General features: G+C 45.4%; 1 protein-coding gene across 1 annotated transcript in view; it reads right to left on the bottom strand.

Annotated features, from left to right (window-relative positions):
- LOC149468128 (uncharacterized) overlaps window positions 1-14,214 on the bottom strand; it is a 126,926-nt gene that overhangs the window by 96,077 nt on the left and 16,635 nt on the right. Inside the window, exon 2 of the mRNA XM_089670605.1 lies at window positions 7,236-7,669. Within this exon, the coding sequence (XP_089526731.1) occupies window positions 7,236-7,669 (434 nt within the window). The remainder of the gene's footprint in view (window positions 1-7,235; window positions 7,670-14,214) is intronic.

Here is a 14,214-nt window from a genome sequence, read left to right as displayed (position 1 = left end):
TATAGGTTATCAGTTCAAATAGTTACCCGTGAACGATGGCCTCAGAATGATTGTTCTCACTCTCGCTTGTGCAATGATATGTAAAATGTGTCGTATAATTTTGTTTTGTGTTTTTTAAAAAATTTTTATAGGGTTTAATTTTTTTTCAACTCTTTTTTCACCTAACATGGCTTCTGTCATATATGGGGTTGATAGCTCCCCGTGATACATATTTCTGGTCACAGGTCCTTTTTAAAGAGACATCAGAACATTATTAGACCCCCAATGTCACCTCTGTACCCCAAGAAAGATGTTCAAGCACAGATCATGCCTAATCAGCTCCTTCCCAAACCATAGTGACTGGAGAATGACAGCGCTGAACCCAGAAATGACATAATCTCCCACCTCCCACATCCATTCACTGAAGGGGAGATCAGAGATCAGATGTTTGCTGATCTCCTTCTGCTCTCACCGCTGACACCCACCTTGTCTGTCTTGGGCTTGCAGGAGGGACAGCTGAGCCCGGTATACATGGTGGGGGGAGGACCTTCAGTGTGGCTGAATCACTTCCACCAGAAAGCCGACAGTCGGCCTAACAAATGTAGACAACCCCCGGGTGCTGTAGCTATAAGGCCGTGCTGCTGCTGATGGAAACCTTACATTGGCCGGAGTGAAAGGGTTCCACTAATGTACATCTGCCAAATCTGTATGTGAGGAGACCATAGAAGCAGCATTAGAAAGAAATGTGAGCATGGCTTCAGTCAGGCGATGGTCCTGGTGGTCCTGGTCTTGTTCTCCTTCAGGTCCTCTCACCTTGTAGATGGTGACATGGACTTGTTGTGTGGGAATGAGTAGGAGGGGCTCCGGGTTCTCTTGTACCCAGTCAGCTTGTTATGGATAAAAATGAAAGTGTCTTCTGGGAATTTACAGGGATTTGGATGTTTAGAGGGTCACATAAGTGGGCGGGGCTGGTATTAATGAGGGGTGTGTCATATGTTAATCAGTTTTTTAGAATAGATTATATAAATGGTATAAATAGATCAACAATTTATCTCTTTTCTTCTGTTGTTAAAGTGTCACATATATATGATTAATAAAGTTGAATTATAATTTCATCACACAATACTGTGGTCTGGGTTCTTCTACAACACAGCCACTCAAACATGTCCTCTTCCAGTTATAGGGGTCTGGTGGAATGGGACACCAGCTGATGGTATCTCTTAGGCCCCTTGTACATGGGGGGTCCAGCTCCTGTGGGTGCAATGCTGGCATTATAATACACCTGGCAGGCACAGGTACAGCGTCCAGCCCCGCTGCCTGCAGCCTGTCAAAGTCTACACTACAGCTGGACGGGGCTCAATGCTGCACCACGTTTACCTCGTGTTTAGGGCGCTCCGTGTTCAGGGAGAAATGACCGCCATCCTGATCAGACAAAGCATAAAGAAGATGTAGGCAGGTGCAGTCTGCTTCTTCTACTGTAGGGGGCCCCCAACCAGGGGGACATCCCAGCCTGGAGAGGAAGTCGGGGGACATTTGGTTTCTCTGTGGTTTCCCGGTTCCTGGAGACTGTGTGGAATGAAGGGGTCCATGGAGTCCTGGAGACATTTTTAATTCTTTTGTTTACATGTTTTAAAAATAATTTATACCTTAAAATTACTTAAATCCCCAAATATTATATATATTTCTTCACAACAGCAGACACACTAGAGGATACATTGTTAGTAGTTCTGATGTTTTATGAGTTTTATTATTTTACACAATATTAGTGCAATGATTTATGAAAGGTACAATTTCAGTTAAAAATACAGCAGATGAGAATTCAGAGAAAGCTCCACTCTCATTCATTCTCCACCAATCAAGGATCTCACTGCAGTTACCCAGTCACAGTGGGCATGGTTTCCTTGACATCCATCATTGGTGTCAGTGAGATAAATAAGCCCCATTGTTGGTGTCAGTGATATAAAATAAGCCCCATTGTTGGTGTCAATGAGATAAATAAGCCCCATTGTTGGTGTCAGTGAGATAAAATAAGTTCCATTGTTGGTGTCAGTGAGATAAAATAAGTCCCATTGTTGGTGTCAGTGAGATAAAATAAGTCCCATTGTTGGTGTCACTGAGATAAAATAAGCTTCATTGTTGGTGTCAGTGAGATAAAACAAATGCCATTGTTGGTGTCAGTGAGAATAAAGTGTACCCCCAGCCCAGCATTGGTGGTCAGTGGTGGTACTTACCTGATCCCACCCTCCCTCTGCCTCTCTGCTGATGTCACAATTATACTTTCACTGTAGGATAGGAGATGACGGTTCCCACCAGTCAGGTATAATTGCAGTGCCTGGTGATGGAACACAGAGAGTGTTCCAGAGTCATCACCTCACTGCCACTCTGAAGAGTCCTGGAAACAACAAGTCATGGACATGAACATTCCAGAACACTTGGAAACAACAACAAGGTTCAAACTATGAGACATTTCTTAGAGCTGCAGTTCCTCTGAGCTCCACCACATGGTGAGCACCCTTCTACCCAGACAGGAAGTGATGTCAGGTACAGACAGGAAGTGATACCAGTTACAGACAGAAAGTGATGACAGGTACAGATGGGAAGTGATGTCAGGTACAGATGGGAAGTGATGTCAGGTACAGACGGGAAGTGATGTCAGGTATAGATGGGAAGTGATGTCAGGTATAGACGGTAAGTGATGTCAGGTACAGACAGAAAGTGATGCCAGGTACACATGAGAAGTGATGTCAGGTACACATGGGAAATGATGTTTGGTACATACAGGAAGTGATGTCAGGTACAGACAGGAAGTGATGTCAGGTACAAACAGCAAGCTCTGGGTGAGAGGTGATTCAGGAGGAAGTAGAGAGGAGACATTGCTTTGTCTCCCAGCAGACAGAAGATGTCAGTAATGAGGCTCCACCTGATGCTGGCTGCTGGGAAGGTATATAATCCCCCTGTAGTTTTCATCAGTGCCTCAGTGTTCTGCCTGTGAGCCGCTTCCCTGCTGGATCCTGCGTCCTGTATCTTGTATACTTTCCCCTGATTCTGGTTTCCTGCATCCTGTTCCCCCATCTCTGCTCCCGATTCCCAGTCCCGGGTCTGCCCGGTGTATGTCAGCTTCCCTCCATTGTACACAGTGTATTATAGTCAGGTTGTTGGGTTGGTTATTTGCTGTCACATTTATTTGTCACTTTTGCTTTGTTTATGGTCTGTGGGTGTCGGAGGGTGTCATGTCCATTAGTAAACTCCACTTAAAGCGATTGTAAAGGCAACATTTTTTTTCTTTTAAAACAAACATGTCATACTTACTGCTGTGTGTGATGGGTTTGCACAGAGCAGCCTGGATCCTCCTCTTCTCGGGTCCCCCACAGGTGCTCCTGGCCCCTCCCTCCTGTTGAGTGCCCCCACAGCAAGCATCTTGTTATGGGAGTAATTTAGTCCGGACTAAGTGTCCGATGATTATCTGTTCCTGTCCTAATTAATCATGCTAGCTCTTTAGTGCACACATATGAAGAAAGCCACACTGACACACGTTTAGTCTGTGAAAACTTCTAGTTTATTGGAATGAAAAAGTGAGTTTATATATGCAAGATAATGCAAGGGTGGTGAGCAGTGTTACTGGGCTACGTATACGCTTCTAATTGGTCATGTCCATACAAGGCAAACTTCCTTCAGGGCTCGTGGTGATCTCCTCTTAGGTGTTATCTTGGAAAGAAAATATTTTTGTTCTTCAAGTTCACTCGATGGGAGGGATTGCCAAGCAGCCATTTTTTGAGCAAGGATTTCTTAAAGTACCACAAAGCCCAGCAGGGAAAAGATATACACACATATATATATATATTCATACAAAGCATTTAGAAAAATAAAAAGTATAAAAGTAGATATGTATAGAAAAATGTAAATATTCAACAGGAAACCAAATAGGCATTTTACCATATCCATCACAGGGGCATCCAAGCAGGTTTGAGAGCGAGCCACTGCTCTGTGTCCACAGAGTCCCCTCTCCCTCCTCCTTGGCTCACTGGATGTGATTGACAGCAGCAGGAGCCAATGGCCCCTGCTCCTGCCTCAGCCAATGAGGAGGGAGAGTCCCCAGACTGCTGAGGATCTTGTGCACATTGCTGGATCAGGATGGGGCTCAGGTGAGTATTGGGGGGGCTGCTGTACAGAGAAGGGTATTTACCTTCATATATAGAATGCATGGAGGTAACAAACCTCCTGACTTTACACCCCCTGTAATCACACTCCTCCTACTCCGTATTATTCCACATTTCTTAGGCATAGCCCTCCGATCTGGTCATCCCTGCTGTCGCTGGATACCTGCATTCCTTACAAGGGTTTATATTCCTCACCAGTGTACTCTGTATACCGGGCTGTATACCACAACATCCTGACCATTGTACTCTGCATGCTGGGCAGTATATGACATCCTCCTGACCACTGCACAATATATACAGGGCAGTATATGACATGTTCCTGACCACTGCGCTCTGTACACAGGGCTTTATATGATATACTCCTGACCACTCCACTCTATACACAGGGCAGTTTATGACATGTTCCTATCCACTGCACTCTGTACACAGTGCTGTATATGATATATTCATGGCCACTGCACTCTGTACACAGGGCTGTATATGATATATCCATGGCCACTGTGCTCTGTACACAGGGCTGTATATGATATACTCCTGACCACTGCACTCTGTACACAGGGCTGTATATGATATACTCCTGACCACTGCACTCTACACAGGGCTGTATATGACATACTCCTGACCACTGCACTCTATACACAGGCCTAAAATATAACACTGACCACTGCACTCTGTACACAGGGCTGTATATGATATACTCTTGACCACTGCACTCTGCACACAGGGCTGTATATTATATACTCCTGACCACTGCACTCTACACAGGGCTGTATATGATATAGTCCTGACCACTGCACTCTGTACACAGGGCTGTATATAATATAGTCCTGACCACTGCACTCTATACACAGGGCTGTATATGATATACTCCTGAACATTGCACTCTGTACACAGACCTAAGATATAAACCTGACCACTACACTCTGTACTCTGGGATGGAAATCACATACTCCTGACCACTGCACTCTGTACTCTGGGATGGAAATCACATACTCCTGACCACTGCACTCTGTACTCTGGGATGTAAATCACATACTCCTGACCACTGGACTCTGGGATGTAAACCACATACTCCTGACCACTACACTCTGTACTCTGGGATGTAAATCACATACTCCTGACCACTACACTCTGTACTCTGGGATGTAAATCACATACTCCTGACCACTACACTCTGGGATGGAAATCATATACTCCTGACCACTACACTCTGTACTCTGGGATGTAAATCACATACTCCTGACCACTACACTCTGTACTCTGGGATGTAAATCACATACTCCTGACCACTACACTCTGTACTCTGGGATGGAAATCACATACTCCTGACCACTGCACTCTGTACTCTGGGATGTAACTCCTGACCACTGCACGTTGTTTGCAGGGCTGTATGAAGTAGTCTCCTGACCCCTGCACTCTGGGCCATTATTCATGGTGAACCAGAGACTGGATGACCTGTAAAGGCTTGTAAAGTGTCTCCTGTGAGAAATGTTTGGGCCCCAAAGATCCCCATCATGGCCCCGACACACACAATTCTTTTCACTCAATAAATTCTTTTTTATAGTTTTACTTCTAACAAGATTGTAATCATAGAATCAGGAAATAACAAAGGAAGGAATCTGATTGGTCAGGAAGATCCCTTGTCTGGAATGTGGGGGCGGAGTCATTATTATTGGTGTACAATACAATACACAACGTGTTCCATTATTATAACAAAGTATTGTAGAAAAGATCCCAACATGTGACTTGGCTGAATGAATGCTGGTCATAGTAGTTCATCTATTCTCTAAGTGGGGCGGTATCTATTGGGCCAATCCCTTTTACAAACCACACATAATATCGCCCTTCAAAGTGAAAACAGAAACGATTTGCACAAAATCAAAGAGTAGAAATATTTTCCGGTGGATCCCCTCTACCCAGACCCCATATGTAGACATAGAACAACAAGCTGTGTTCCCTCTCGTGCCGCACTCCTCCAACCACCCAAACCCACACAGAAGCCAAGGGAAATAATGAGAGGAAAGTTCCCCCCTAGTTTGGGGCGGAGTTTTCCTTCCCTCCTGTTGGGGGATGGGAGAAGGATGGACTGAAGACAGAGAGATGCTTCGGGGTCACCACTGTTCTGTAGAGCCTTGAAATGAAGGACATCAACTTCAGAAGTTCTTGTTGTCTGTGTAAAGTTCCCCGATAACGAGATCTGGGCTCTCCCGGCTTCTAGCTCTGTAACCCGCTATATCATTATCAGGAAACGCAACTCCGACACCCAAGAAGGGCTGAAGTTGTGTCCTTCATTTCCAGGATCTACTGACCACTCTGCACCCCGACATTTACTGCACTTCATCCATGTCTTTGGGGGCCTCTCATCTCCTTATCAACTGTTTCTTCCATGATGAAGATCAGCCATGGAGTATATCTGAGGTGTATATCAGGGTGTGCTTCTTCCCCACATGAGAGCTGGGATGTCCAGCAACATTCATCTAGAAGACATTTCCCACACTCAGGACACTAATACACCTCCAGGGTTGTGTGGGACCCCTGATGTACAGGAAGACAGGACATCAGTGAGGAACATTTCCCTCACTCAGGACAGGAAAGTGGCTTCTCCCCATGTGAGATCTCTGATGTTTGGAAAGACTGGACCTCTGTGAAAAACATTTCCCGCACTCAGGACAGGAATACGGCTTCTCCCCTGTGTGACATCTCTGATGTGTGTGAAGACTAGACTTGTCTGAAAAACATTTCCCGCACTCAGGACAGGAATGCGGCTTCTCCCCTGTGTGACATCTCTGATGTGTGTGAAGACTAGACTTGTCTGAAAAACATTTCCCACACTCAGGACAGGAATACGGCTTCTCCCCTGTGTGAGATCTCTGATGTGTGTGAAGACTAGACTTGTCTGAAAAACATTTCCCGCACTCAGGACAGGAATACGGCTTCTCCCCCGTGTGAGATCTCTGGTGTGTGTAAAGATTGGACTTCTCTGAAAAACATTTCCCACACTCAGGACAGGAATATGGCTTTTCCCTCGTGTGACATCGCTGATGTCTGTGAAGACTGGACTTATCTGAAAAACATTTTTCACACTCAGGACAAGAATACGGCTTCTCCCCCGTGTGAGATCTTTGATGTGTGTAAAGACTGGACTTCTGTGAAAAACATTTCCCACACACAGTACAGGAATATGGCTTCTCCCCTGTGTGAGATCTTTGATGTTTGTAAAGACTGGCCTTCTCTGAAAAACTTTTCCCGCACTCAGGACAGGAATACGGCTTCTCCCCCGTGTGAGATCTCTGATGTGTGTAAAGACTGGACTTCTGTGAAAAACTTTTCCCACACTCAGGACAGGAATATGGCTTCTCCCCCGTGTGAGATCTCTGATGTGTGTAAAGACTGGACTTCTGTGAAAAACTTTTCCCGCACTCAGGACAGGAATATGGCTTCTCCCCCGTGTGAGATCTCTGATGTATGTAAAGATAAGATTTTCGTGAAAAACATTTCCCACACACAGGACAGGAATATGGCTTCTCCCCCGTGTGAGATCTTTTATGCACATTAACATGGTATGTAGAACAGAACCTCTTCCCGCACTCAGTACAGGAGAAGCTCTTCCCTGTTGGAAGGCCGGCCCGGTCCTGCACAGTCTGAGGTTCCTCAGGATACGAGGAATCTGATGGTCCATCTACACTGGGTGGTGCCGGATGGACATTGGAGGGAGCCGGGTTTTCTCCTGGACTATACTGTGTGATGTCCTCATCTTCTACTTTCCCGTATGGAGACAAAGTGAGACAATCCTCGGAGGTTTTCTTCATCTCCCGACCATTGGCTAAAATACAAAGAGGATTACTGACAGGAGCTAATTGGTTCCCCCAAACCAGGACTCCGCCCACATCAGGCAGCTTGGTCTCTGAGGAGCTTACAATTCCACCCTCAAGGGAACTAGGAAATGGCTCCTCTGATCTCCTACCAGGTCATTTCTTTATTCATGGACCTTAGTCAGAGAGTGAGGAAACAACCAGAACTGTCTTTTATAGGAGGGACAGTGATGAGGGGATTATAGGACAAGGGTCCCCACCCCCTCTATCACTCATCGCCATCTTCCCAACACAAGAAGTACTGCACTTCCTTATTTAGTCCATGATTTAGTCATGAAAAACAGCGGGGCTGAGCCCCACCAGAGGTCAGAGAGTGAGGATGGGGGGAGAACAACCAAGATGAAGACTGGACTGATCCTGAAGACCACCATCATTGGGCTATTGACTCCTCCCTCATTATCACTTTCTGTTTAAGGGTCCAAAGTTGGAGGATGTTATCACATTATTATCACCATGTAAAAGTCTGTGCTCCAATCACATCATCCGATATAAAATGTCCAGCTGGTAGGAAATGGGTGTAACAAAAGAGAATTCATATTATGTGTATATATAGCAGTGGGGGGAGGAGGAGAGCAGAAGTCAGGACTATGGAATGTACAACATAGAGTATATAGTGCAGGGGTCAGGAGTATGTAATGTACAACAAAGTATATAGTGCAGGGGTCAGGAGTATGTAATGTACAACATAGAGTATATAGTGCAGGGGTCAGGAGTATGTAATGTACAACAGAGTATATAGTGCAGGGGTCAGGAGTATGTAATGTACAACACAGAGTATATAGTGCAGGGGTCAGGAGTATGTAATGTACAACATAGAGTATATAGTGCAGGGGTCAGGAGTATGTAATGTACAACATAGAGTATATAGTGCAGGAGTCAGGAGTATGTAATGTACAACATAGAGTATATAGTGCAGGGGTCAGGAGTATGTAATGTACAACAGAGTATATAGTGCAGGGGTCAGGAGTATGTAATGTACAACACAGAGTATATAGTGCAGGGGTCAGGAGTATGTAATGTACAACACAGAGTATATAGTGCAGGGGTCAGGAGTATGTAATGTACAACATAGAGTATATAGTGCAGGGGTCAGGAGTATGTAATGTACAACATAGAGTATATAGTGCAGGGGTCAGGAGTATGTAATGTACAACATAGAGTATATAGTGCAGGGGTCAGGAGTATGTAATGCACAACATAGAGTATATAGTGCAGGGGTCAGGAGTATGTAATGTACAACATAGAGTATATAGTGCAGGGGTCAGGAGTATGTAATGTACAACAGAGTATATAGTGCAGGGGTCAGGAGGATGTAACGTACAATATAAATTAAACAGTGTAATGTTCATAACTCATAATATTGGTATCCAGTAATCAGTGGAAGATTAAATGTTTACTGTAGACAAGTTGCAGAGATCCCACACCGCTGCCTCCCATCTCCTGAGACTGCACTCAGTGACTTGGGTCTGAGACTATACAGACATATCCCTCCACCCGGCACAGCCAGGAAATAAAAGAGTAAGAAACCCTGGGAGAATTGCTCTGGCAGAGATTTTACTAGATCTGATACATGGTAGAAGACCCAATACACATGTCCCAGGTCATCCAACACATATGTTGAACATCAACATTTTTGCCTCCAGCTGAACCCCAGAACCTCCATAAATCCAGTCTAGATACATAAATTGTGTCTGCAGCACAGAGAAGGAAGATTATCCGAGAGAAATCCAGGAATACAGGACGGGGAACACAGCTCAGGAAAGTGACCAGGGGATTACAGGCTGATATCACCCAGTCCCCGCCCTACTCTGGACCAATCAGTGAGCAGTATGGGTGGAGGAATGGATTTAGTGTTCATGACCCACCTGTGCTGATCTCTGTAGGAGTGTCCTCCTCTATAAATGTCCCCGTTATTCCATCCTCCTCCATAGACTGCTGATCATCCCTCACATACGCCTCTTCTTCTTCTGCTTTCACCTCAAATTCTATATCGATTGGATCTCCACTCTAAATCAAGGAAATGAGAGAAAATATCATCTGTAAATGTAAGGTCACATAAACAATCCACACATCATCTTTACAAGTTCATGTTCTAAATGCTCCATCCCACCGACCTTGTAATAGTGAGGGATGGTGTGACCTTCCTGTGTGGAATCCCGGGAATACAGAGGACGGGGACATCTCTCTGGTGGGTTCCCATGACTGGATCCATCTGTAGGAAACACACACACTGACTGAATCCATTGTTTCTATGTGTTTATCAGATGATGGGGGATCTAGGTGGATCCTCCGTACTGCTCTCTCCTTTACAATAAAGTCTCCTCTTACCCGGTGATGTGAGGGGCGGCTGATTGTCCATCATGACGTCCTTGTAGAGATCCTTGTGTCCTTCTAAATACTCCCACTCCTCCATGGAGAAATAGACAGTGACACCCTGACACCTTATAGGAACCTGACACACACAATGATACAGTCACCATCCAGACACATCCCTTGTCTGTTACTGGAGAATGTCCCAGAATTCCCGGCACCGCTCACCTCTCCTGTCAGCAGCTCCATCATCTTCTTGGTGACTTCTAGAATCTTCTGCATGTTGTGTCTCTCAGGGTTTAGGGAGTCACATGGAGGCACTGTGATGGTCATATGATCACCTGACTTCAGAAGAGGAAATCTCTGTATTGAGGAACCAAGAGGAATATCATGTTAGACTCCCAGAATCCTCCTCACCTCTCCAGTCAGGTCTGCGTTTTTATTAATAGAGATAAGAGTGATGTCATGTGACCTCCCAGAATCCTCCTCACCTCTCCAGTCAGGTCTGTGTTTTATTAATAGAGATGAGAGTGATGTTATGTGACCTCCCAAAATCCTCCTCACCTCTCCGGTCAGGTCTGTGTTTTATTAATAGAGATAAGAGTGATGTCATGTGACCTCCCAGAATCCTCCTCCCCTCTCCGGTCAGGTCTGTGTTTTATTAATAGAGATAAGAGTGATGTCATGTGACCTCCCAGAATCCTCCTCACCTCTCCGGTCAGGTCTGTGTTTTTATTAATAGAGATAAGAGTGATGTCATGTGACCTCCCAGAATCCTCCTCACCTCTCCGGTCAGGTCCGTGTATTATAGAGATGAGAGTGATGTCATGTGACCTCCCAGAATCCTCCTCACCTCTCCGGTCAGCAGGTAGATGATCTCCAGGGTGAGGTTTAGTATCTTCTCAGTCATGTGACTCCGGTCCTCCTCCATCCTCATTGGTGCCATCATGTGATCTATACAGGTCTCCTTGTAGACGGATAACTTTGGGAAATGAAAGTAAGAATGATTTGGATGGTATTGGTCACACAATAATAGGATGTGGATGTGAGGGGGGAATAGGTGGGTTGCTGGACAGGGAAGAACTACTCCCCCCATGGGAAGACATTTAGTTTGGACTGTTTAGTGTTTGATGCATATTTGAGGTCCCGGGACCCTCTTGTCCATCCAGATCAGAAATCCCCTTTTCTCTTTTGGGTTTGTTTGGTCTCTGAACTGGTTTTGATGAGTATTAGATCTGCAGACAAGGAATGATAAATACGATCCTTCCTATGACTTGTTTGCTCTGAGGCAGTGCTGTGAGGTCAATGTCGGCTCATTATGATGTCCAGGAAGGGGAACGTGATGACTTTTCCTGGCTAATCAGGATAATTCTGTCTCTTCCCTCCAATGACAGCGTAGTGTGGGTAGAAGGAGGACAGCAGGTGGGAGGGGTTTGGTTACCAAATATACTGTAGTATCCAGGACATTGTACAGAGTGGTGGTGGGTTCCTGGGGCTCTGAATTCCAGCACCGGGCACTGCCAGAGCCTGTGTCATGGGAAGGTATTGGAGTGTCTCCTGAAGATGTTCAGCACTGATCCCTGACTACCTTTTAGTCAATAATGCACCAACAGACCTCTAACAATAAGTGCCCACCAAGGGGTGAAGGATTGTCCTTCTTCATTCCACTTGGTATCTTGGAATACATTATTTGACCGGTGAGATGGTAAGAAGGTGAAGGTTGTCTTCCTTTCCTGGTAGGAGTTCTGTAAGGAGGTCTGGAAACTAAGTGCAGGTAAGAGGACAATCAGAGACCAGGAGCCCCCTCCCTACCTCAGAGTCCCCCTGAGCCTGACAAACTTTTCTTTCCTCAGAGCCCTGCTCCCCGCCAACCCTATCAAAGACCCAGATTCCTTCAGCTACTCTACCCCCTAAAAGCCTTTGAACTCCACTACTCTCTCAGGGGCCCCAATGTTTTCCATCCTCAGTAACCCCTGAGAGACCCCTCAGCTCCTCTACTTCCATCAGAATTTCCCTCCCTCTGACACCAATGATGGAACATATTCTTCATGGCCGGCTGGGGAATGTTTTCTTCCTCCTGAGCAGCAATGTAAGGGGCTCTATGCTCCATACTCCTGACCCCGGCACTCCATCATTGTGTTAGCTGCATATTGCAATGATTGCCCATTGGCTGCCTGTGTAGTGTACCAACTGTTCACTGTCTGCTACCCCTCTCTGCCAATCCCTCCACTGGCTTCCACTCACCCAACGAAATATACCCAAAATAATAACAACTTACAAAGCCATCCACAACTCTGCCCTCCGCTGCATCACCAACCTGGCCTCAAAATATCAACCAAACCGCTCTCTTCAATCCTCCCAAGACCTTCTACTTTCTACTTACCATGTCACCTCCTCCCATGCTCGCCTCCAGGACTTCTCCTGAGCTTCTCCAATCCTATGCAACTCCCTACCACAATCTGTCCGGCTGTCTCCCAATCTATCCACCTTTAGACGATCCCTGAAAACCTCTTTAAAGAAACCTATCCTGCTTCTACTTAGTAAACTGCCATTTATTTCCTCCATCAGCTCCTCCCCCCACAGCTATTACCTTTTGTATCACTCAACCCTTCCTCCTAGATTGTAAGCTCTCAGGATCAGGGCCCTCTGTTTCCTCTGGTACCAAATTGTATTGTAACTGTAATGTCTTCCTTCATTTTGTACAGCACTGAGCAAACTGATATAAATCCTGTATAATAATAATAATGATTGCCCATTGGCTGCCTGTGTAGTGTCATCATTGTCCTTTGTAGGCCATGTATGGTCAGGATGGTCCTTGTCTTCTCAATTTATTGTCAGTGCTGTTTGTTTAGAGGACCATATTACTAGAATTTATCTCCACAATGAGGAAAATGTTCTGGCCCCGGAAGTGGGGGAATGTTCTGCCCCTGAAGGGGTTCATCTGGGTTCATGGAGGAAGAGGACGGACGTGACTATGGAAGAAGAGGACGGACGTGACTATGGAAGAAGAGGACGGACATGACTATGGAGGAAGAGGACTGACGTGACTATGGAGGAAGAGGACGGACGTGACTATGGAGGAAGAGGACGGACGTGACTATGGAGGAAGAGGACGGACGTGACTATGGAGGAAGAGGACGGACGTGACAATGGAGGAAGAGGACAGACATGATTATGGAGGAAGAGGATGGACATGACTATGGAGGAAGAGGACGGACATGATTGGGGGGTTACTGGGTGTAAATAGAACATAACATCTTATTACCTCCTCTGCTGCCACTTCCACCATCTACTCACCACTTCATATGGTATGGAACGTCTTGTCTTTATTCCAGATGACTTCCTGTCTCTGCCTGACATCACTTCCTGTCTCTGCCTGACATCACTTCCTGTCTGTGTTCTATAATAACTTCCTTTCTGGATAGAAGTGAGATCACCACCTTGTGGATCTCAGAGGAAGTGCAGCCCCGAGAAACATTAAAATATCCATTCCTGTGGTTTCCATGAAAGATGAAAAATAACTAAAAACAAATCTGAGAAAAAATAAATCTATCTCTTATGCAACCAACTATTTATTTTCCAATATTTTTATTAAAATGTTTGAAGTTACAGAAAATGTAACAGACAAGTGTCATCTTATAAGGTATGAAATCTCCCCAACAAACAGGCGGATGAATAAACAACAGACATCCCGCAGGGAAGCAGGAAATGTGTGCAATAATGACTGGAGACGTCACATAGAACATTCCCAGCATTAAGTCCACCTTGTACAGGGGAAGCAATAATAGGAGACATATGGATCACACAGAGCATTCATCATACACACCACACATAGTGCACAACACATACAACATGGAACTACACTAGCACCAGAACATGGGAAAATATAAGAGACA

This window comes from Staurois parvus, unplaced genomic scaffold, assembly GCF_062004578.1.
Source record: "Staurois parvus isolate SC_StPar_1 unplaced genomic scaffold, SC_StPar_1.0 ptg000092l, whole genome shotgun sequence".
Taxonomy (NCBI): Eukaryota; Metazoa; Chordata; class Amphibia; order Anura; family Ranidae; genus Staurois; species Staurois parvus.
The sequence above is the reverse complement of the archived record's forward strand: the minus strand, read 5'-3'. Positions and strand labels throughout refer to the sequence as shown.